The sequence below is a fragment of the Heptranchias perlo genome, chromosome 1 (assembly GCF_035084215.1).
Source record: "Heptranchias perlo isolate sHepPer1 chromosome 1, sHepPer1.hap1, whole genome shotgun sequence".
NCBI classification, from domain to species: domain Eukaryota; kingdom Metazoa; phylum Chordata; class Chondrichthyes; order Hexanchiformes; family Hexanchidae; genus Heptranchias; species Heptranchias perlo.
Window position 1 is genome coordinate 105,490,770 of NC_090325.1, and position 22,205 is coordinate 105,512,974.

General features: G+C 45.4%; 1 protein-coding gene across 2 annotated transcripts in view; it reads right to left on the minus strand.

Moving 5' to 3' along the window:
• The window catches only part of slit2 (slit homolog 2 (Drosophila)), a 433,881-nt gene that overhangs the window by 122,805 nt on the left and 288,871 nt on the right, over nt 1-22,205 (minus strand). Inside the window, exons 12-15 of one of the 2 annotated variants that reach the window (XM_067989268.1) lie at nt 8,547-8,618; nt 2,546-2,689; nt 802-965; nt 451-474 (exon numbers count right to left, since the gene is read on the minus strand). In XM_067989268.1, coding sequence (XP_067845369.1) covers nt 451-474; nt 802-965; nt 2,546-2,689; nt 8,547-8,618 — 404 coding nt within the window. The remainder of the gene's footprint in view (nt 1-450; nt 475-801; nt 966-2,545; nt 2,690-8,546; nt 8,619-22,205) is intronic. The other variant, XM_067989278.1, reaches the window with a different exon arrangement.

A 22,205-nucleotide genomic window follows, 5' to 3' on the forward strand; every position in this document is an offset into this window, starting at 1 on the left:
CCGATAGTGCTTTATGTGGTCCAGCCAGATCTGGCGATGAAAAGCTAAACCAGTTGTCCGCCATAAACGTTCAAGTCTGCGCCCCTTGGACTTAAAGGAGTGGAGATGAGAGCCATTCCAGGAGGAATGATCAGGCTGAGAGAGAATAATGGCTTTTATGGAGACAAGGGCATCAAAGGTGGAGGTGAGCTAAATAACAATAAAAAGAACTCTGATGTATGGCAACTGCATAGCTGACAAAAGGAAGCATGGGCTTAAGGATTCAGCTACATGGGTTAAAAGGTTTCATGCAAAGCGCGCAGTAGGAGCAGATTCAGCTACTGGAAGACTAGAAAGAGAATTATGTTGCTGTCTATCGGGAAGGTTCACTGGACTATTACAGCATGCAACACTCCACTAAATCCTAAGGAAAATCCACAGCTCATCAGTTCTGCTGCAGGACAAACCTACCTGGAATGAAATACTGTTCTTTTGCTATAAACATAAAAAAAGAGGGAGAAAAAGACAGAAGAGATGTACCTGAATGTTAGCAGCTGAAGAAAAAAGAAACAGTTTATTTCATATTAAATCCACAGGTTGTAACTTGTGAACAATAAAAAAAAGGCAAAGCAAATTGCACCAGGCTGATCTGCTGCGGTTAGCATCGAGTCAGAAACAAAAGGGCAAAAAAGCTTCTGAGAGCTTTAATAATTCAACAGCAAAACAGATGAATTTTCAGAATCCATACGAGAGTGGCTTCTAGCCAAGACAATATAATTAATATATATATATTAAATAAGAAAGTTCAAATAATCCTATTACCTGAGCAGCGGAACTTCTTGCTCTTGATCTGCCCGATCCTCTTGTTTGCCAGGCGGCGAGGACTGGTGCAGCGGGCACCGCTTGTTTCAATAGGGTTTGCATGAAGATAATCCGCGAGCCATTTCAGGTGGCAATCACAAATAAATGGGTTCTGAGCCAAATGCCTTTTATGAAGGTGAACAACAAAAAAAAAACAGAATGATCAAAAAAAAGTATCAACCCTGTCGAAAGAATATAAAACAGCAGTGCAAAGAGCTCTTCAAAGGAAGAGGTACAGCAGACCTGACTAATGGTTCCAATTGTTAGTTGCAGCTGCAATACATTTACTGGGACCCTGATGCATTAAGAATTTACAATGTATGATTTAGCATTAGACACAGTGAGTGACTGTTAGTACTGCATCACCTTCAAAACTGCTTATTACCTGAGTAGATGAGACATGGCAGAACTTCCTACTGAATTATTTAAGGGAGACTGTAGCTGTGAAGGCCTACATTGCTTTCATTACCAGAGATGTAAAAGCTGCATTATTCATGTATAACTGTGTTATTAACTATGGACATAATCCTTAAAAATAAAAATCACGAGCAACACCATGACACCGTGAAGCAAGTGGTTTCCTAGGGAAGGGGGAAGGTATAGTATTGAAGTGAAGCTAACACAAATGGTACTTATCGGGGCTTCTATAACTGAAGGACTAGATAGGCTTTTCTGCAGCTGTGACTGGGAGTCCTGAATGATGTGTTGCCTCCTTGGTGTCAGGATAAGGACATAACAGAGCAGGTAGAAAAGGTTCTGGAAAGGGAGGGTGATCAGCCAGAAGTTATGGTTCATATAGGAACCAATAGCATAGGGAAACAGAGGATGAAGGTCTGCAAAAAGAGTTTGTGTAGTTAGGTGATGTATTGAAGTGCAGAATCTTAAGAATAGTAATCTAAGGATTATTGTCTGTTCCAGGCCAGATTAGACACATTAATGGATATCAGTTGGCATAAAAGGGAGAGTTTCACATTTCTGAGACTTTGGGATGTGTTCTGGGGCTGGGGCAAGCTGTTCCAATGGGGAAAGCTTCACCTAAAGTGAACCATCATCAGTATTCTCACAGAGAGGTCAATTACAGCACTCAGGGAGTATTTAAACTAGGGCAGTTCAAAGTTTCACACATGAAGAATGGATACTTGAGGCAAGATACTGGATGGCTTCCAGTATCTATGGGACCATACCATAAAAAAAATATATATAATTAATAAATATAAAAACTGACAATTGTCGTCCGAAATTGAAAGGGCGTTGTGTCACAAGTTAAATGTGCAGAACTGGAATATGTGTCTTGCACCTGGGGTACATGCACCAATTTCCTGGGAAAACACTGTCCTGTTGATGAATATATCCATTCTTTAACAGACAATGTATTTCCTTTGTGCTCCATGGACTATGCCGTAGAGGGGCAAAATGTGAGTTTGCACCCACAATAACCTATGCCATAAGTAGAGGGCAGCTGCTTCCCTACAGGTAATGAGGTAAACAGAATGGAGTGTAACCTGAAGGTGGAGGGTGCATTCGCCTGGTCTCTTGCCAGGGCACAGTGCATGTATATCTCAGAGGAGACTAAGAGAAGGGGAAGAAAATCAAATACGTTTTTAAAAAAGGGTAAAATCATGACCACTCGTCTTATGCATTATTTTCACATTTCCACAAGATAGAGGAGTTTTCCATTCAGCCGAGAGTACGGAGGAATACATACAAAGTTTGGATGGCACGCAGAGGAGCAAACGTCCCTTTGGCGATGGTCTGTAACTTGTTGTCATATAGAGAGAGAAGGTTTAGGTTATGGAGATCCTGAAAAGCATCCACTCGCAGGCAGTTAATTTTATTGGCATTTAGCAACCTGTCAAACAAAGAATAGACATTGTGTAAAATGTATAAACACCTTCTACATTAAACATGAACAATTCCCATCAGAACAAAATTCACAACACCTGGTCCCAACAGACTTCGAACAGCTGGAAGACAGAGTCATCCTTTCTGTGCAAGTGTTTTTACTCTCCAGATTTACTTCTATTCTCTGTTTTTTCAATGTTCTGAAATTTGTATTCTTAAAACCTGACTTTGTTCGTCCAGAATTGTTTTTTTGCCTTTACATGCCAGCTGTTAACATCAGGGAATTGTTGTCGGTGAAACTTATGATCAAAAAGAGAGAAACCGATAGCAAACTTATTTAATCACACAGGGGTAGATTTTGACTTTGTGCAATAGTGTAAAATGGGTGATAACGAGTCGGCAGCCTGTTTTACATCTCTCCCGATGACTTCAATGGAAACAAAAATTGGGAGAGATGGAAAATGGGCTGCCGATTCGCTGTTGCCCGTTTTACACTGTCGCACAAAGTCAAAATTACCCCCACAGAGTATTGTTCACTTTATAGAGTGTATTACATTAAAATGCGTGACATTTTGGGGGCAATTCTAACCTAACCTGCCCGACGGGAAACTAACAGGATTGGATGGAACACGGGTTTTACACCCGCCCAATATTACTCTCCCCCAATGACTTCAACAGGTGGGGAGTAAAACCAGCATTGCACCCGATCTCGTCAGTATCCCGACGAGAGGGTTAGGTTAAAATTGCCTCCTTTGAAACAAAACAAGTGAGGTCTGCTTCTTTCTCCATGTCTATTACCAATGTAGCTTTATGCCTGGCTGCTAGTTCACAGTTCTGAGCTCTCTCACAGAACAGCACACTGCTTCCACCAAGTCTGCCATCTAATAGTTAAAGCATGTTTCAAAAATCATGCCAATTTCATTGAGCCAAAAGCAAGTGTCAGGCTCTGTGTTTCAATCTATGTTGCTGCTGCTGGGGCTAACCTGGATGGCCCTTCCTGAAACTTTTCAAAAATACCCATTATCTTCTGATCTGAATTGTACAAAAGAAAATGTAGCTTTCTGTAGTGAATTACTATTGCAGGCTAGGAGGAACCGAAAAAACTTACACAAGGAGGTTTTGTCTCCTGAGCAGTTATATTTCAAAACAAGTCCGTTGGAGATTTCAATTGAAAGTTTGCAGCATAAAACTGAACATTGCAGACAAGCTCCCCTGACTTTTCAGACTGACATAAACCACAGTGATACTCTTCTTCCTCTTGTTTCCTCTCTCACAATGTGCAGGAGTCCTTTTCTTGCTTGTGCAGGTAAAACCAATTAAAGCTCAACATTCTTCTGCTGGTCTCACAAATGCCCTCAATAACCGAAGTTTAATTAATGTGACAAGTAAAGGTTAATGCAAGTGTAAACTATGCAAATCATTAATTATGCAACTACTACTCATTCATGGATTTGCTTCCTCCTACGGTTTACCAAGTCTGTCAGTTATTTTAGGAATTCTAAGGCACAGAACCTCAATGGAAATTTCCCATTTCTTCGCCAAAAATATCCTACAGAATATCTTATAAAAACCTACTGTATCTAGAAGGATTTGGAAATCAGATATCCTCTAGCACATGCCAGTAGGCATTTCATTTCCCCTCTTCTTGCCCCATTCTGTGAGAAAACTAGGATTGCTATCTACAGAATACAAATGAAAGACTTCTGTAGAATATTAAATCTCCTTAAAACCAGGTCCTGACCTTTTTTTTTAATGTTGCACATCGTGACAGATTGTGTTCTTACTCATAATCTCCAGGTAACTCAAGTTCATCGCAGATCATGTCTGAGAACTGCAATGAATGTAATGTCAACGGAAGCTAGTCTTTTGCTAAACTTTATTCCACTCTCTTACACTTACCAGTGACAGGACTTCCAATAGTTGGAACGTCACTGCCAACCATCAGCCAAACCACAAGTGGCTCATTGCATATGACACATTCCAGGAGAATTGCTTTGGAAAGATGTACAATGTTCTGTACTTTTGGTCTTTTTATAAAACAAAAGCAAATAGCTTGCCCAGACTAGCGAACTGAAGGATGATACATTCTTCTATGGTGGGAAGGCTTGTTTGGCATATCTTTGTGGGAGAAGAATGTACTAATATAGCAACCACATCTGTAATTAATCTCTCCATGGCAAATATTCTATACACCACACCTATGTCAATTCCAATTTTCCAGCTCCTAAGGTACTGCACAGTTTGAGAGGTGCTCTATTTGTGTGGCATTTTCTTGGTTTCACTGTTGTTTAGAAACTAGAGTGCACAATTCACTTTTGTTGGTTTATAGTTTGGGTTTAAAATGCATCAATTAGTTCTAATCTAAATTGTTCACTACACTCATTCTCAAGGTACCTTAAACAGCGTATACATCTTTCAAAACATTTCAAACACAATTTTCCCCCACTTATTTCTGTCCCCAAACTCCCTGCCTCCATCCCACTGCCAAGCCGCTGCTACGTGGTTTCCTTCACAACCAATGCTGCTCCACTGCTCTCTTATTATCATCAATATCCCTTCATTTTAGTCTGACAATGTATCTGCAGGAGATTGGGCCACCTCTTTTGTGAGTCCTCCCGTTAGTCAAGGCATCCCATTCATTAGACCAGCCAAGAGCTGGTTCAAGTTTGTACCACGTAGTCCTGCAAATTGAGTCCAGCAGTATTTGCCTGCCTTCTAGTAAAATGTTCATTCAGTACAGGATTCCCAGCTGTGCTGCTAGATTGAGTATCTAAACATACGAAGATATTTCATCTCACAGTGGCACGGTCAGTCATCTCACCCTGTTCCAAACACACCTACTATTGGCTTATCACTGTGCTGATAATGTAACCATAGCTTGAAATGATCCACCCTCCCAGCTAAAGGCGATGAAATTGAAAGGAAAAAAAAGTTTTGAGGCGATGCCCCTGTGGGTAACGATGCATATCACCATCACGAATCACTGGCCTCCCATATTCACACACAGGGTGCCCACCAAAACTCAGCCCTGGCATTAAATGCTTTTAATTAACCAGATGAACGGTATTTTCTAAGCTCAATACTCTGTGCAAGCAGAGTGCCCCGTGATTCTCCTATAATCTGTGCTGGAATGCTACTGCTGTTTAAAGTAGCTAAATGCATCCATTTTCTCTTCAGCCAGGCCTGGCAATGGTGCATCTTCATTCCTGCTGCTTGCTTTGACAGTGTGTGATAAACATATCAAATTCTTTCACACATCGCAGAGCTGAAACTAAGGCATCCAATAGTGCCGGGGTCAGCAAATATGACAGCTTCTACAAAAGGATCACCGACGGAGATTGAGAAACTAGATTCCACAAATTCTCCACGCTTGCTTTGTGTGTACTGTACAAACTCACTGGAAATAAAAGTGCTTTGACCCCGAACCAACATTCTCTACAGGATACACCCTTTATTCTGCAGCATCCTGGAGCAAGCCTTTAGAGTCCTTATGGTTAAGGGATATGTTTCCGGCAGTCCGATTCCGAAGCCTGAATTTCTCAGAATGCTCACCCCTAATGTTTTGTGTTGATTTTACTGACTCTGCAGTCAACAGGCCTGCTCAAGCTTCATTGATTTGTTAAGAAATGAAACACCACTTGGACTTACCATTAAGCAGTTACAGTTTCTAAAAAAAAAGACTGACATGAAAGACCAAAGTGCAGACTTCAGTGGATTTGTATCTTGAAGGAGCAAGCAAAATCCAAACCCCGATTTTAAGTCAGGATGAGTGCAGCATGTGGGAGCTGGGGTGGGCAGGAAACGCCAATGACAGTGCCGGTGTGAGGCCTGGCCCGTTTTAATATTCCAAGTCAGACTCCCGCCTGAACCCGGTGGGAATTGCAACCTGGCTGGCAGGCAGGAGTGCAATTTCGTGTGGCAGGAGGGAACGATCCCCAACATTAAGTGGTGAGGAGGGTCTGGAAGCAATCTCGGTTTGGGGAGGAGGAGGGGGAGGGAAGCCTAGGGCAGAGGAGGCCCTAGATTTCCCTCTGGGGCCTGGAGGAGAAATCCTGCTTGTCCCGGCCCACAAGGAAAACAATAAATATATAATTTTACTAACTTTTCTGAGCCTCTTCTGGCCTGGCAGCTGCTTGCCGCCAACTTTCGCTGGTGTCTCTGGCACTCAGCACGACTCAGGTTAAAATGGCATTGGGGTCCGAACTGCATCATAGGACACGGACTTTTGCATATTTGTGGCCCTCGCTTGCCTGCTGCAAGCACATCTGACATCTCTCGAAACCCAGGAGTTAAAATGGCAGCAGGCGGGAGTTCACTGCAAACACAGACGCAAGAGCTCTGCCCCGATTTTAACCCCCACTGGCTCCATTCTCATTGAGTGCGAGGGGTTAAAATCAGGGCTCAATAGTTTGGATGGGTTTTGTTTTTGCTCGGATCACAACAAGGTGCTTCTGAATTTTAACTGAGCCTTATCATATGTACACTGAATATCACGTGCTTGAACGCTTAACATAAGATCCCTTGGCTTCCACAAAATAATTTGCAATTCCGATACCCAATCCCTTTAAATATTGAACTGATAGTATCAACTGTCCCCATGGAAGATGAAGCACAAGCTGAGGATCTGCAGGTTGAAGGGAGGAGTCAATACTGATGGAATTTACATCTGCGGTTGAATGGTTTTGTCCTGTACAGCACTGATCAAACCTAGATTGGTTTTCTACATGACACGAGAGACTCCCTAGAATGAGAGATGTTCTAACCAAGCCCAGCTATTTTTCTTTAATTCTGAAGTGTTTCTAATGATATTATGAATACTGCACTATCTGTCCTGCAGTGCCTGGAGCCTAATACTAAAGCTGGAAAACAATTCTTCCCTTCATGATTAAAACCACAAACTCATTTGCACATATGCAGTGTGTATATAGAATTATGTTGAATTCCTAAAGACAACTAACCTACGGGGCTCAATTTTAACTTCTAGGTGGGAACATGACAAAATGTGCGGTTTGCCAGCCCGGGAAGTCGGCAGGAAGCGGCTGCCTGGCTGTTAAAATCTCTGGGGAGGGCGGTGTGAGATCGCCGGGGAGGGCGGTGCGGAGCTCGCGGGGGGAGGGGGTCGGCAGATCGCCGGGGAGGGCGGTGCGGGGATCGCCGGGGAGGGCGGTGCGGAGCTCGCGGGGGGAGGGGGTCGGCAGATCGCCGGGGAGGGCGCTGTGGAGATCGCGGGGGGAGGGGGTCGGCAGATCGCGGGGGGAGGGGGAAATCAGCAGAGCGCTGGGGAGAGAGATCGCAGCAGGTTAGCTTGGGGGTCTGGGGGGGAAGCGCTCTTGCTCCTCCTGGCCCACAAGCAGAGCTGGAAAAGCACTTACCTGCTGGATCCGGCCGTTCTTGCCTCCCTTTAGCTGTCGGGTTTCCCGATCCCTGGGAAACCGGACCTGAAGCTGTTAAATCCAAATGGCTACTAAAATCTTAGGCCTGATTAATATATTTAAATTACTGACCCGCCTCTCGAGAGCGGGTTACTCGCCCACCCCCCAACCCGCCCAAGTTAAACCAGAAGTAGGCGCGCTCGCAGGAGGTTGGGGTCGAGTTTTCCATTTTTATGAATTTAACCCCTGCCTATCCTGGGTGTTATAATTGCCCCTATCGGGTCAGAAAAGAATGGTATGTCCCCCGTTCCATTTTAACTGCCCATCCGCCTGGTTTCTGCCAGGTTGGTGGGGTGGGGGGGGGGGGGGTGGGAGAATTAAAATCGAGTCCATTATCTTTAGTTTCAGGAACTGTAGAAGCGTAGCTAGCATCAAGTGTCTTGTGTTTTTCTTTCCCAATCTATTATACATGAACTGGCTAAGCATACTTACAGTAACTGCAGAGAGAAGAGCCCTTCGAAGAGGCCTTTAGGCAGCTCTGTGATTTTATTTCCATACAATACACTGTGGAAAGAAAGTAGAACACTGTCAGTCAAAAACTGGAATGAAACAGTGACAGACATTCACAACTTATTTTCCACACCTTGCACACACTTTCGAGATTTGAACCTCTTTAAATTTTTGTGGTGATGTATATAAACCTGATTCAGGAAACTATCATACCATTATTTAAATTACTTTGCTGCATTTTTTTTTTAAAGAATTATTCTCAGAATGTGGGCTTTACTGGAAAGGCTGGCATTTATTGCTCATCTCTCGTTGCCCTGAGACGTGGTGTTGGGCTATCTTCTTGAATCGCTGCAGGCTGTATTCTTTGCAGTGGTTTGATACAACTGAGGGGCTGTTGTGGGACTGGAGTCACATATAGGTCAGACCGGATAAAGACAGCAGGTTTTCCTTCCCTAAAGGACATTAGTGAACCAGTTGGGTTTTTACTAAAATCCAACAGCTTCACAGTCACTTTTACTGATATCAGCTTTTTTTTATTCCCAATTTTTTTTTAAAAACTGAATTCAAATTCTGAAAACTGCCATGGTGGGATTTGAACTCACGATCTCTGGGTTATTAGTTTAGACCTTTGGATTATTAGTTCAGTAACATAACCCCTACACTACCATAACCAGTCATGCAGTGGCCATGTTTACTGCATTGAATCAAGCCACTGGGTCAAGTTTAAAGAGAGATCTGTGTGCAAACCTAAACTGGACTGAAAACCTTAAAACATGTTATAACTACAAAGTCTCTCTCATATAGCCCAAACTGCAGTATTATCTGGCAGGCTGTCTTAAAAACAGAAACCTGCAGAGTTATTTGACAGACAGGGGTATTCCTACTTGTCCTCATATTTTATTATTTGCTGGTTCCTTGCAAGTTTGCAATAGTAACCCATCAGCTGAACGGTGTTGGTCATGCAGAAAAGGGTTCAAAGGGGTGTGGGATAGCGATGGGTCGCATTGAAACTTGTCAACTTTCTGTAAGTGTTCCAGGTACGGTAATGAAAAGAAAGCAGTGCAGAGTTGTGTATTGTACGTGATGCACAGGGAGCCCCTGTTTGTAATATTCAATGCATTGTCTGGTTACCGTCCCTAACTGTGCCTTTGTTCTGAAGTTTAAAGCAGCTGCTATCTTTTATACTTCTGTACTTTCAGCTCAACTTTCAAATATTACATCCAGTTTTTTTTTTAGTGCTGTTAAGTTTACATGTGATGGCATTATGTTTCTTATAGTCTAAACCAATTATATTATCAAAAGCAAAATACTGTGGATGCTGGAAATCTGAAATAAAAACAGAAAATGCTGGAAATACTCAGCAAGTCAGGCAGCATCTGTGGAGAGAGAAACAGAGTTAACATTTCAGGTCGAAGATCTTTTGTCAGAACCAATTATATTATGTTTGATACTTGAATTTTGTGGATCGAGTGGTTTGGAACAAATGGGGCCTGATATTAGGAGGGAGGTGGGTTGTCAGCGTGGGTAACCCGCCCAGTAAAATTGGTGGGTTCCTCACGCGATCGTAAGTAAATTGAAGGAGTCTTACAACACCAGGTTATAGTCCAACAGTTTTATTTGAAAATCACAAGCTTTCGGAGCTTACCTCCTTCGTCAGGTGACTGGAGGTAAACTCCGAAAGCTTGTGATTTCAAATAAAACTGTTGGACTATAACCTGGTGTTGTAAGATTCCTTACATTGTCCACCCCAGTCCATCACCGGCATCTCCACATCATAAGTAAATTGAAGCCACTTACCTTGGCTTCCGGGTTTTGCGCTGGAAAGCTGCGCAGCAGGCGGACTGCGCACCCGCATCAAAGGCTGTCAGCTGGAGGAGCCCTATTTAAAGGGGAAGTCCTCCACTGACTGATGCTGCAGAAAGGAGCCAAAATTACAGCATGGAGCAGCCCAGGGGGAAGGCTGCTCCCAGGTTTAATGATGCCTCACTCCAGGTCCTACTGGATGGGGTGAGGAGGAGGGGGAGGACAGAGATCTTCTCCCCGGTGAATGGAAGGAAGTGGCCTGCCTCTGCCACCATGAAGGCCTGGCTCGAGGTGGCAGAGGAGATCACCAGCACCACCAACATATCACGCACCTGCATACAGTGCAGGAGGCGCTTCAATGACCTAAGTAGGTCAGCCGAAGTGAGTACACTTACTCATTCCCCTACACTCCGTCTGCCACATCACCGCCCCCACCCCACATCTCCTTCTGCACTGCCAACACTACTCTCTCACATCACTCCTCATACCCACTCAAAGCTCATCCTCATCTTACCTGCACTTACTCACCTCGCCAGTACTCATCCCACCACTACCACTCAACCCAATCCTCATACAATCTCATGGCTCTGTCTCATACTCATCCTCTGATTCATCTCTTTCACGGCCAGCCTCACCCAACCTGCCACTACCTGTGCTGCAGCCACAGGGCATGCATCACATATGTGGAGTAGGAAGCGTAAGGCAAACGTGTCGTGAGCATGAAGGGGATGCACAAGGGTGTTTGAGGGTTTGTCATGGTTTTTACTTGTATTTGATTTCTGATCAACTCACATTACATATTATATTGTCACCATCACTGCCACGTCTTGGCCATTCTTGATTGGCTTGTGCAATAATGCCCTTTCATGAGGTTCTCCATGAAGACCCTTGATGCCACCCATTGGGTCACCCTACAGTGGGTGTATGTGTATTTGCACGACTACTTTGTGCAGGTGCCTGTTGTGCAGCACTGTGTTGTGTAGCTCCATGTGGCGGAGGTGGACGGCGTGCCTGGGGAGGCTGGTGATGTTGCTCGTCCTCCAATGGAGTGATGAATGCAGCAATGGAACCCACCCACATCCTGACGGTGTGAGTGTGAGGGGGTCCACAAAGTAGGTAAATGTGTTTGGACAGCAGAGTCTAGGGTATGATTTAATCATTTGGAGTGTGGAGACAATGGTGTGGTAGGCAAAACTTTGTCTGAGGTGACAGAGTTCCCTGCTGCAATGAATGAGGGTTTACCCCGCACCTGTTAAATGGACCTTTGCAGCTGCCACTGGCTGCTGGCTGCAACACATCTGTTTAAACAGAGAGTGTTTCCCCCAGCATGGTAAACACACTCTGGGTAGTTCAAAATCCAAATCCTCCTAAAATCTCCAACTAATGAGGTCTGTAAACGATCTCAAGTACCCAGATAATGATCTTAAGTGGGATCCCGCCGGCTTTGATTGGCGATGGGAGCCCCGCATGCGATTCGCGTCAGTGGGGAACCCGGAAGTGGGCGGGTTGGAGCCGGGCTCCGGACCCGCTCCAGGAATCCCCAATTTTCGGAGCCCTCCCGCCACGAACGCACCCGCTCGGCCATCCGAAAATTGACCCCATGGATTTTAGTGCTTTTAGTTTATTTGTAGACAATCCTAAATTGAAATACCATGATCTACTCATGTGAGCAACTTGAGACTAATTAAACGAAGCATGGATTTAAACTTTATATATGGCCCCCAAAGTTCCATGGTACCCACCTATGTGGCTCACAAAAACAAAAGCTCTGGCCTGAACTGCAATGTTTTACAAGTCTCCGATATAACCTAAACTACAGTGTCACACAATAGAGTACAATCTCTCTTACATGTTCCAGCCTATTTTAACCATCCAAATTTATTTGCAGCCTATTCACTGGGATGTTCCGGGGGAAATAAAATTATCCCATTTAAACAACTCTCCCCATTAAGCAAAACTTGTCAGTACTGATGAAAATAGGAGGGAGAGGTCAATTAGACACCTGAAAACTGACCCTTAAAAAGGAATGCCCCAGAAACCACATCCCAGTCGACTGTATATTTAATAGAAGCAAATCCAAACAATGCTAAGTAGCCTTTCAAAAAAATAACTGGCAAATCAATAAAAATAATGTTGCCTTTTCATAGAAACCAACCTAAAAGTTGAAGCGGCATCGAAGATTAGATCTGTGATATCATTAGTTTGCAAAAAAGGCTGTCGCTTCCCTAAGTTCAGCTTGCAACTTAGCAAGCTGTCACTTCGAACATGATGGGCCATTACACACAAAAAAAATGTTGCCACTTTTCTTTGATAAATAAACAGTGGTTTGCAGAGCCTGTCAGCTATGTGTTGTGAATATGGCTACAGATTGCAGGCACTGAATAATGAACAAAAATAAATACTGGTACTAAAGGCAGCACTCGGTCTCCAGGGTTGTTTACAGTTTGCTTTCTGTGTGCATCGATGACATTAACGTTCACAGAACATCAAAGTGGCTGTTTGCAGTCCCTGTGAGACTTTGCTGAAGGAAATGTCGGCATGCAAACCACATCCGCCTCAGTCTTGCATCATTAATGCAATTTCATCAGTAATGTCTATAAAAATAATTTTCAATTGCTTGCCATAAAGCCCTAACATAATTTTATGGTAACGAAACATGCTGTGCTCTTTTAATATCAAAACCATATGTTGTTTGAATCAATGTATTTTGGCCTATTGGGCAGCTTCCAGCATTTCAACTCCACTAGAAATTGAGCCAGGGCCCACAGTGGCCTCTGATAGGTCTGTATTCTTGGTGATATAAATGTTATGGGGTAGAAATTGATCTTAGGTGGCATCGAAACGGGTGGTAACGCATCGGACCCCCATTACACTCCCCGCCCGTTACACCACCCGCCTGTTATACATCCTGCCCGTTATACTCTCTGCCCAATATACACCCCCCAATTATACACCCGCCTGATATACTCCCCATATACTCCCCGCCTGATATACTCCCCGCCCGATAAACACCCTGCCCGATATACACCCCCCAATTATACACCCGCCTGATATACTACCCGCCCGTTATACTCCCCGCCCGATATACACCCTGCCCGTTATACTCCCCGCCCGTTATACTCCCCGCCCGTTATACTCCCCGCCCGTTATACTCCCCGCCTGATATACACCCTGCCCGATATACACCCTGCCCGATATACACCCCCCAATTATACACCCGCCTGATATACTACCCGCCCGTTATACTCCCCGCCCGATATACACCCCGCCCGTTATACTCCCCGCCCGTTATACTCCCCGCCCGTTATACTCCCCGCCCGATATACAACCTGCCCGATATACACCCCCCCCAATTATACACCCACCTGATATACAACCTGCCCGATATACACCCCCCCAATTATACACCCGCCTGATATACTACCTGCCCGTTATACTCCCCGCCCGATATTCTCCCCCCAATTATACACCCGCCCGATATACTCCCCACCCGTTATACTCCCTGCCCGTTATACACCCCGCCCGATATACTCCCCGCCCGTTATACACCCCGCCCGTTATACACCCCGCCCGTTATACACCCCGCCCGTTATACTCCCCGCCCGATATACTCCCCGCCCGATATACTCCCCGCCCGTTATACACCCCGCCCGTTATACACCCCGCCCGTTATACACCCCGCCCGATATACTCCCCGCCCGTTATACTCCCCGCCCGTTATACTCCCCGCCCGTTATACTCCCCGCCCGTTATTCTCCCCCCAATTATACACCCACCCGATATACCCCCCGCCCAATGTACACCCGCCCGATATACTCCCCGCCCGTTATACTCCCAATTATACACCCGCCCGATATACTCCCCGCTTGATATTCTCCCAATTATACACCGGCCCGATATACTCTCCACCCCCGATATACACCCTGCCCAATATACACCCTGCCCGATATACACCCTGCCCGATATACACCCTGCCCGATATACACCCTGCCCGATATACACCCTGCCCGATATACTCCCCCCAATTATACACCCGCCCAAAATACTCCAACCACCCGTTATACACCCCGCCCATTATATGCCCCCCCCCGCCGATTAACCGGCGGGGAGGAGTTTAATGGGCGGGGAGTATAACGGGCAGTCGATTCGCAACCGCCCGCTTTGTGCCCAAGACAAATTTCTGCCCCATGATTCATTGGCTGAACGGCACTTGTCACAGAGAAGGATTCAAAGCAGTGGGGATAGCGATAGGAACATAGGAACAGGAGTAGGCCATTCAGCCCCTCGTGCCTGCTCCGCCATTTGATAAGATCGTGGCTGATCTGTGATCTAACTCCATATACCTGCCTTTGGCCCATATCCCTTAATATCTATGGTTGCCAAAAAGCTATCTATCTCAGATTTAAATTTAGCAATTGAGCTAGTATCAATGTAGAAATGTTTTCTAATCTCGCTCCTGAAAGGTCTGGCTCTAATTTTTAGACTGTGCCCCCTACTCCTAAAATCCCCAACCAGCAGAAATAGTTTCTCTCTATCCACCCTATCTGATCCCCTTAATATCTTATAAACTTCGATCAGATCACCCCTTAACCTTCGAAACTCCAGAGAATACAACCCCCATTTGTGCAATCTCTCCTCGTAACTTAACCCTTGAAGTCCGGGTATCATTCTAGTAAACCTACGCTGCACTCCCTCCAAGGCCAATATGTCCTTCCGAAGGTGCGGTGCCCAGAACTGCTCACGGTACTCCAGGTGCGGTCTAACCAGGGTTTTGTATAGCTGCAGCATAACTTCTGCCCCCTTGTACTCTGGTCCTCTAGATATAAAGGCCAGCATTCCATTTGCCTTCTTGATTATTTTCTGCACCTGTTCATGACACTTCAATGATCTATGTACCTGTACCCCTAAGTCCCTTTGGACATCCACTGTTTTTAACGTTTTACCATTTAGAAAGTACCCTGTTCTATCCTTTTTTGATCCAAAGTGGATGACCTCACATCTGTCTACATTGAATTCCATTTGCCACAGTTTTGCCCATTCACCTAATCGATCAATATCCCTTTGTAATTTTATGTTTTCATCTACACTGCTTACAATGCCACCAATCTTTGTAAACAATTTTACAACACCAAGTTATAGTCCAACAAATTTATTTTAAATTCCACATGCTTTCGGAGGCTTCCTTCTTCCTCAGGTGGTGTGGAAATGAAATTTTCGAATCCTTCGCATTTGAAAATCACAGAACAATGCCTGGTGATTACTGCCCGTTGCCAAGGCAATCACAGTGAGCAGACAGAGAGGTGTCACCTAAAAGGCCACCGAATATACAAACCCCCAACAAAAAAAAAGAGAGAGAAGGAAGATAGTCAATGACCCGTTATATTAAAAACAGATAACATTTGTTCGCTGGTGGGGTTACGTGTAGTGTGACATGAACCCAAGATCCCGGTTGAGGCCGTCCTCATGGGTGCGGAACTTGGCTATCAATTTCTGCTCGACGATTTTGCGTTGTCGTGTGTCTCGAAGGCCGCCTTGGAGTATGCTTACCCGAAGGTCGGTGGCTGAATGTCCATGACTGCTGAAGTGTTCTCTGACAGGGAGAGAACCCTCCTGTTTGGCGATTGTTGCGCAGTGTCCGTTCATCCGTTGTCGCAGCGTCTGCATGGTCTCGCCAATGTACCATGCTCTGGGGCATCCTTTCCTGCAACGTATGAGGTAGACAACGTTGGCCGAGTCACAGGAGTATGAACCGTGCACCTGGTGGGTGGTGTCCTCTCGTGTGATGGTGGTATCTGTGTCGATGATCTGGCATGTCTTGCAGAGGTTACCGTGGCAGGGTTGTGTGGTGTCGTGGACGCTGTTCTCCTGAAAGCTGGGTAATTTGCTGCGAACGATGGTTTGTTTGAGGTTGGGTGGCTGTTTAAAGGCGAGTAGTGGAGGTGTGGGGATGGCCATAGCGAGGTGTTCGTCATCATTGATGACATGTTGAAGGCTGCGGAGAACATGGCGTAGTTTCTCCGCTCCGGGGAAGTACTGGACGACGAAGGGTACTCTGTTGGTTGCGTCCCGTGTTAGTCTTCTGAGGAGGTCTACGCGATTTTTCGCTGTGGCCCGTCGGAACTGTCGATCGATGAGTCGAGCATCATATCCCGTTCTTACTAGGGCGTCTTTCAGCGTCTGTAGGTGTCCATCGCGTTCCTCCTCGTCTGAGCAGACCCTGTGTATTCGCAGGGCCTGTCCATAGGGGATGGCCTCTTTGACGTGGTTAGGGTGGAAGCTGGAAAAGTGGAGCATCGTGAGGTTGTCCGTGGGCTTGCGGTAGAGTGAGGTGCTGAGGTGCCGGTCTTTGATGGAGATTCGTGTGTCCAGCTCAACAAACTGATCAAGACCTTCGATCCAGACCTTCAAAACATCCTACGCACTGTCATCCCACGTACTCCCCGCGTGGGAGACTTCTACTGCCTCCCAAAGATACACAAAGCCAACACACCCAGACGTCCTATCGTATCAGGCAACGGAACCCTGTGTGAGAACCTCTCTGGATACATCGAGGGCATCCTGAAACCCATCGTGCAGGGAACCCCCAGCTTCTGTCGCGACACTACAGACTTTCTACAAAAACTCAGTACCCACGGACCTGTTGAACCAGGAACACTTCTCACCACGATGGACGTCTCGGCACTATACACCAGTATCCCCCACGATGACGGCATCGATGCGACAGCATCAATACTCAACACCAACAACAGCCAATCTCCAGACGCCATCCTACAACTCATCCGCTTCATCCTGGATCACAATGTCTTCACCTTCAATAACCAGTTCTTTACCCAAACACACGGAACACCCATGGGGACCAAATTCGCACCCCAATACGCCAACATTTTCATGCACGAGTTCGAGCTGGACTTCTTCACTGCACAGGACCTCCAACCAACACTATACACCAGATACATCGACGACATTTTCTTTCTATGGACCCACGGTGAGGAATCACTAAAGAGACTACACGATAACATCATCAAGTTCCATCCCACCATCAAGCTCACCATGGACTACTCCTCAGAATCAGTTTCTTTCTTGGACACACGAATCTCCATCAAAGACGGGCACCTCAGCACCTCACTCTACCGCAAGCCCACGGACAACCTCACGATGCTCCACTTTTCCAGCTTCCACCCTAACCACGTCAAAGAGGCCATCCCCTATGGACAGGCCCTGCGAATACACAGGGTCTGCTCAGACAAGGAGGAACGCGATGGACACCTACAGACGCTGAAAGACGCCCTAGTAAGAACGGGATATGATGCTCGACTCATCGATCGACAGTTCCGACGGGCCACAGCAAAAAATCGCGTAGACCTCCTCAGAAGACTAACACGGGACGCAACCAACAGAGTACCCTTTGTCGTCCAGTACTTCCCCGGAGCGGAGAAACTACGGCATGTTCTCCGCAGCCTTCAACATGTCATCAACGATGACGAACACCTCGCTATGGCCATCCCCACACCTCCACTACTCGCCTTTAAACAGCCACCCAACCTCAAACAAACCATCGTTCGCAGCAAATTACCCAGCTTTCAGGAGAACAGCGTCCACGACACCACACAACCCTGCCACGGTAACCTCTGCAAGACATGCCAGATCATCGACACAGATACCACCATCACACGAGAGGACACCACCCACCAGGTGCACGGTTCATACTCCTGTGACTCGGCCAACGTTGTCTACCTCATACGTTGCAGGAAAGGATGCCCCAGAGCATGGTACATTGGCGAGACCATGCAGACGCTGCGACAACGGATGAACGGACACCGCGCAACAATCGCCAAACAGGAGGGTTCTCTCCCTGTCAGGGAACACTTCAGCAGTCATGGACATTCAGCCACCGACCTTCGGGTAAGCATACTCCAAGGCGGCCTTCGAGACACACGACAACGCAAAATCGTCGAGCAGAAATTGATAGCCAAGTTCCGCACCCATGAGGACGGCCTCAACCGGGATCTTGGGTTCATGTCACACTACACGTAACCCCACCAGCGAACAAATGTTATCTGTTTTTAATATAACGGGTCATTGACTATCTTCCTTCTCTCTCTCTCTTTTTTTTGTTGGGGGTTTGTATATTCGGTGGCCTTTTAGGTGACACCTCTCTGTCTGCTCACTGTGATTGCCTTGGCAACGGGCAGTAATCACCAGGCATTGTTCTGTGATTTTCAAATGCGAAGGATTCGAAAATTTCATTTCCACACCGTTCACCTGAGGAAGGAGGAAGCCTCCGAAAGCTTGTGGAATTTAAAATAAATTTGTTGGACTATAACTTGGTGTTGTAAAATTGTTTACCATTGTCAACCCCAGTCCATCACCGGCATCTCCACATCATGACCAATCTTTGTGTCATCGGCAAACTTCGATATGAGACTTTCTATGCCTTCATCTTAGTCGTTAATAAATATTGTGATTAATTGAGGCCCCAAGACAGATCCCTGCGGGACTCCACTAGTCACATCCTGCCAACGTGAGTACCTACCCATTACCCCTACTCTCTGTCGCCTTTCGCTCAGCCAACTTCCTAACCAAGTCCGTAATTTTCCCTCGAATCCATGGGCTTCTATCTTAGCTAACAGTCTCTTATGTGGGACCTTATCAAATGCCTTCTGGAAGTCCATATAAATAACATCCATTGACATTCCCCTGTCCACTACTTTAGTCACCTCTTCAAAAAATTCATCAGGTTTGTCAGGCACGACCTACCTTTCACCAATCCATGCTGTGTCTCTCTGATTAACTGAAAATTCTCGAGGTGTTCAGTCACCCTATCCTTAATTATAGACTCCAGCATTTTCCCCACAACAAATGTTAGGCTAACTGGTCTATAATTCCCCGGTTTCCCTCTCTCTCCTTTCTTAAAAAGCGGAGTGATACGTGCAATTTTCCAATCTAGAGGGACAGTTCCTAAATCTAGAGAACTTTGAAAGATTATAGTTAGGGCATCCGCAATGTGCTCACCTACTTCCTTTAAAACCCTGGGATGGAAACCATCTGGTCCTGGGGATTTGTCACTCTTTAGTGCTCTTATCATCTTCATTACTGTTGCTTTACTTATGTTAATTTTATCGAGTCCCTGTCCCCGATTCAATATTAGTTTTCTTGGGATTTCCGGCATGCTATCCTCTTTTTCGATGGGTAGCATTGAAATTTGTCGACTTTCTGGAAATATTCCAGATACTGTACTGAAAAGAAAACAATGCAGAGTTGTGTATTATACATGATACACAGCCCTGTTTGTAATAATTGTTGCATTGTCTGGTTACAGTCCTGAATCACTTTTGGTCCCTGCCTTCCCACCATCATTAACAGCAGGAGGGAGGGTGGGGGTGGATGGTGAAGGGGCGGCTCGGGGGAATAAAATAGGGGAGGGTCAGGGGGAGTAAAATAGGAGTCAGTGCTGGTATAGGCAGAGAGGTGGAGGTAGATCTCCCTGCCCGATTTCCACTCACCATGCCACGTGATATTGTCGGAATAGTGGCAGAATAACCAGCCCAGAGAATTTTTCTAATTACAAGAGTCTACAGACCCACCTATTTTAGCACTGCAAAGAGGAATCGCGAAGCCATCAAACAAACCACACCAAATTTGTTTCTGAGCACCAGCTGTGACATCCACAAAGGAGGCCAACTCAACTTTCTTTGAGAAGGTGGATGCATCAGAACAGGTTAGACCACACCCCTGACACAAAGGCAAAGAGAACCCCATTCTAGATACAGCTAACCGAAAACAATTTTTAAGTCACATTACTCTGTCTATCGAAAGTCATATGGAAAGATATAATGCAGAACCCTTCTCTATTTGACACAGGACAAAAATTCTCTGTCAGTCACAGCTCTGTGAAAACAAACGTTCCAAGAATTATGGGAAAATAGTTATCACATGAAGATAGCAGGTTGCTTCAGTAGCACTGAGAAGAAAGCTGCAGTGTGAGATACTTGCTTATTGCAGAGACATGAAATCATCAAGATCCCATTTCTGCGGTAAGATATATTAGGCTGCATTACGAAATCAGTGCAAGCAAAGATGCATATCGTCTTACCACTGCATGGACTTGAAATAATCATCTTTAAACCATTGTAATAAGGAATTTCCCAACACATTGTGGACAAGATCCTTCTGGCTTTCTTGGAGTTTAGACAAGCCCTTAAATGATACTGTACGGGTGATTTTTTACTGGTTTTAGCAGTATTTACAAATCAAGCAGGTTTTAATCAACAAGCTGTTTATTTTACTGTGGTATATTTTTATGATCGTGTGTACATGAGAACCTGATTCCGAAGAACCTGCCACAGGCAGAGCCAATTTTATTAATGAACTCTGAGCTCAATGACGTTACCTGTGTATAAATGAATGGGCAATGCAATTATTAACAGTGTTAAATAAATTAAAGAAAAAAACTTCAACTTATTTTTTTTTAAGAAGATCAAAAAATGGCTTGAAAAAATAAGTATTGGGATGACCTACCTGGCCTGCAGCCATATATGCAAACATCGAGGGTTGTGATTCATGTGGGCCTGCAGCATGCTGTGAAACGCAGAGCCAGGATGTGGGTTTGTGCCTGCAACACGCCACACAATAAGTTCTTGATCTCAGCTGTACTCTCTCAGGGAGGTGGCAGGCGGAGGTCAGGCACTTTCCCATGGAAAGTGATGGAAGAAAAAAGTGGAGGGAAAGTCAAACTAGCCACTTTCCTGCAGGTGCTATTCACCAGTGTAGAGCACAAGGACAATGATTTGCACAAAACACTGGGGGTACAGAACCAAGGCATACTGCACATGTGTAGTCAGGACAGTCACTGCCATTGGGTCAGCCTGATCATTTTTGTTTGGACAATTTGCCTTCAAATGGTACGGCTCTGTCTATTTATTTTCGGTTCCTGTTTTATCGCTTTCTCTCCGTCTTTCGTGATCAGTCTATCTCCCCTCTTGTTCTGTCGCCATCTCTGTCCCTATCCATTTTACAACTCTGTAGATCCCCTCAATCCACGAAGTTTTCCATTCTTTGTCTCCTTCCCTTCATGCAACATTCTTTGCCAAGAGGCTATGGGACAGGCCTCTTCTAGTGCAGCTCTGCAAGGCAGCTGACATACGGGAAGTAATTGCTCCCTCAATGTTAAAATTGGATGCCCCATCCCAGTCTGAGATTATTGTCTTTCCCTTGCTCAGGTAAGCTCAGCAACTTGGTGGCTAGCAGCCCATTTTTCCACATTAACATTCAAATCAGCAGATTCAAATGTCCTAAATGGCACTTCACATCACACAAAATTTGAATCTGCTCATCCTAATGCCCACAGTCTGCTTCACTATTATCAACATTGAGGGAGCAGCATCAGCAGAGAAAAGGTTAATGGCCCATATCACTTGGTGAGGCGAGGGGAGAAAGAAAGGGAAAGAGAGAAAAATAAAAACTACAGTACAAAAATAAAACCCATGCTAACGTGGGCTGCCACCAGTTTCCTTTCATGTCGGCATGTGCAAATTTCCCCCAAACCTCAGGCACCAGCTCCACTTAAGCAGTGTGGTTATGAAGCTGATGAAGTCATTCCTGGAAGCTTTGAACCTCTGCAGGAAAATTCCTTTTGGTTTACCCAAATGTGCGATGAGCAACACTCCTCTCATGTCCTAGTGAAACATGAAAGTATGCGGTGAGATTTTGGCCTGCTTGTTTTCCCATGCTTCTGTTAATCCAGACTTCCACTTTGTCTTTGATTTTTGAAGGCTTTTATACGTGCTGTAATCAAAACTTTGTGTCACATAAGTTTAGGTAGGGCTAAATGGAGAAAAA